General features: G+C 36.6%; 1 protein-coding gene across 1 annotated transcript; it reads right to left on the minus strand.

Annotated features, from left to right (window-relative positions):
- Positions 1-797: 797 nt before the first annotated feature.
- On the minus strand, positions 798-1,898 carry LOC117112308 (E3 ubiquitin-protein ligase TRIM56-like; the record flags this gene model as incomplete). Its single annotated transcript, XM_033255371.1, has 1 exon — positions 798-1,898. A coding segment is annotated over exon 1 (1,098 nt), but the record flags the coding sequence as incomplete, so codon positions are not given.
- Between the last annotated feature and the right edge of the window lie 993 nt (positions 1,899-2,891).

The raw sequence follows: 2,891 nt of genomic DNA on the forward strand, positions 1-2,891 counted from the left end.
TACTGTTTAGCATGGTCATTTTCTGACAAGTTTTAATACAAAACAATTTTTTTTTCCAAAAAATAGAGGGTAGAGAGTAGAGAGTTTAACATTTTAATTGGCTTCCGGGTAGGTGAACTGAACAGTACAATGATGATTTCCTGATAATAAATGAAGCTGTTTGTCAGAAATGAGCAGTATAATAACTTCAACTATATTATTATACTGAATATATAATAATATTTTATGCAGGGTAAACCATGGGCCATTGTTTAGCCAGAAAAGCGGGAACATGGAACAACGTCTTATAAAACTGCATCCAAATTCATTAAACAGGAAAATATGCCTATTGAAAATATGATGTGCACATCATAATTAAACTGACTAATTAATTATCGTTATGAACATGGTGTAATATTACCTCTATACCAGGGTTTCGAGTAAGGTAATGCGATTCGAATTACTAATGTTGCTGCCTCCAATGTTAATAAATAGTTAGTATTTTTGCTAGTTTGTTCTTTGTTAGCCGAGTTCGTTGATGGCCGGTTTTTGTGTTTGTTGGGCGAGATTGTCCAAATGGCAAACTGTCCTTGGTTCGCCTGTGAAACTTACATTATGAATCTGTTTGTTGATTTGCTCTCTGGTGTTGCATGATAATGGTTGGTTGTAGTTTGTAGTTTCAGTGTCTCAATTAAGTCACAGTAAGATTATTTCCTAATGATTTTTTTCAATTTAAGTTTGTTTTTCCAATAAATATGTTTATGAATAATATATTTTATTTGTTCGTTTTTAATCGTGTTTTGCTGCAACATACTCACCTTCTGTATTTTCCCAACCTTTGTGCTGTTTGCAGAGACGAATCGAAACATTCCTGAAATGCTAAGGTAGTTCATTGCTTTCTTTAAGTATTTCAGACGTTCCTCTAATGTGGCCAAAGCAGGAATTACCTCTATGTCTTTTGCATTCTTCATAAGGTGTTCTCGAATCTTTAACAAGTGCTTACATGATTCAATGATACTTTCTGCATTATCGCGATGCAAGGTTGCCACCTTTTCATCTGCTTTAAATTCTTCGTCAAGGCGCTCTAATAGTATTTTCGTGTTTTCTTTTACGACAGAAATGACTCGATCTGATTCGGCTTGGATCTCTTCCTGAACCTTCTCTTTACTTTTGTGGAGATTTTGTTGCACACGGATAGAATCACCTACCTCTTTTTCATATACTTGTATTATCTCTTCAAGGCAATGAACTTGATCATTCCAGGTTTCCATTAGAGTTTCCCTAGGAATCGGAAGTGGGTTGATGTAACACTTGTCTTCACTATTTCTTTGGTGAGAATTTAGACACTCCAAACAAATAAATTCGTGACAGGTGAAGCAAAATAATTCCAGCATTTTGCTGGTATGTTCTTTGCAGGATGCTTTTGAACGATTGAGGATACCATCAGTGCAAATTAGCTCTTTGTACGGCACCACCGTATGACCACGAGTTAACTTCTCGAACTTCTTGTGGTACTCTTCACATTTATTACAAAGATTATCATCGCATTCCAAACAGTGTGAAATACTATTAGGCTGCTTTGACTCTTTGCAGATACTACACTCTAATGGCTGGTTTGCATCCTCTTCTTTTTTCGCCTTTAATAATTCACTCAAGTTCTTTAGATACTCGTTGTCCTCGAAGGATGCTACATTATTCTCGGGAATATCGAATTCTCGGCGACAAACTGGACATCGTAGCGAACTACAATCTGTAGTATTGGTCATGAGCTGAAGACAATGCTTGCAAAAACAGTGTACACATGGTAACTGTTTCGGGTCGGTGAATATTTCTTTGCAGATCCCACAAGTAAGCAAATCTTCATCCTCTTCTAAAGACTTCTTGGATAATAACAAATTCGGTTGAGCCATTGTCATCTAAAAGAAACAATTAATATTGGAGTTTGCATCATTTAAGTATAGATCGTCCTTTTGTGTTTTGTATCTTTTATAGATGCATAATGACATGTAGTCGGTGAAAATGTGGATAAGGACATTGCCACTCAATTGAGTGAAACTCTTCAACGTGATACTGCGCATGGTTATAAATGTAAATTATAGTGATAACCGTATTTAATAAAGAGTTATCCAATGTAATATTTTTATAAATCGTTTATGGCGCCAATAAGCCTATATATTTTGCAGTGGCATACCAATTAAGAGGCTTGAAATGGAGGGGGTCAGGCTCATGGGGTGATGGTGAAGTGGGGGACTCGATGTTATTAAGTAAGGGGAGCTGGCTCACAAAATATGAGCCATAGGCCTACATTTTTTAATATTTTTTTTTTTATCTGTAATTATTTTTATTAACACGTACTATTGTATTTATTTATCATTACATAAACAGTTAATTACATTCGTAAATTTCTAGGGGACTATTCCACCGCGGTAGTAATGGTATAATTGAAGCATTGTGACAGGTTGCAGAAGGAGGAGGACGACGTTTCGCCTTCGCTGGTGAAGTATATTAATATATAATACATTACGTTAATAATAATAATATAAACAAAATATGGATGCGGCACAAAAGCGCTTCGCATGTCTTTTAGATCCGTAAGAGTGATAACGACAATATTTTAATATAAATTATAATGTTCATATGACCTTCTCATCGAGTAGCCTAAATAAAATCAAACCATTTCCTTCAATCAAAAAGTGACTAAAGCCGGACACTCACTGCGTCGTAGCACGACGAATCCACATTTGCTTCCGGCGAGCGATAAACGACGCAACGCCGTCTGCTGATTGTCAGTGGCAATCTGAACGGATCCTCATTAAAAAGACGATCCGTTGGGTCCGCGTCTTCGCGTGCGTTCTTCGTCGCATTGCCGTCGCACGCAGTGAGTAACCCTAGCTGAGTCTAATATTAGGAGT

This window comes from Anneissia japonica, unplaced genomic scaffold (genome assembly GCF_011630105.1).
Source record: "Anneissia japonica isolate Jap-2015-1 unplaced genomic scaffold, ASM1163010v1 scaffold2616_len3358_cov124, whole genome shotgun sequence".
In the NCBI taxonomy this organism is placed as follows: Eukaryota; Metazoa; Echinodermata; class Crinoidea; order Comatulida; family Comatulidae; genus Anneissia; species Anneissia japonica.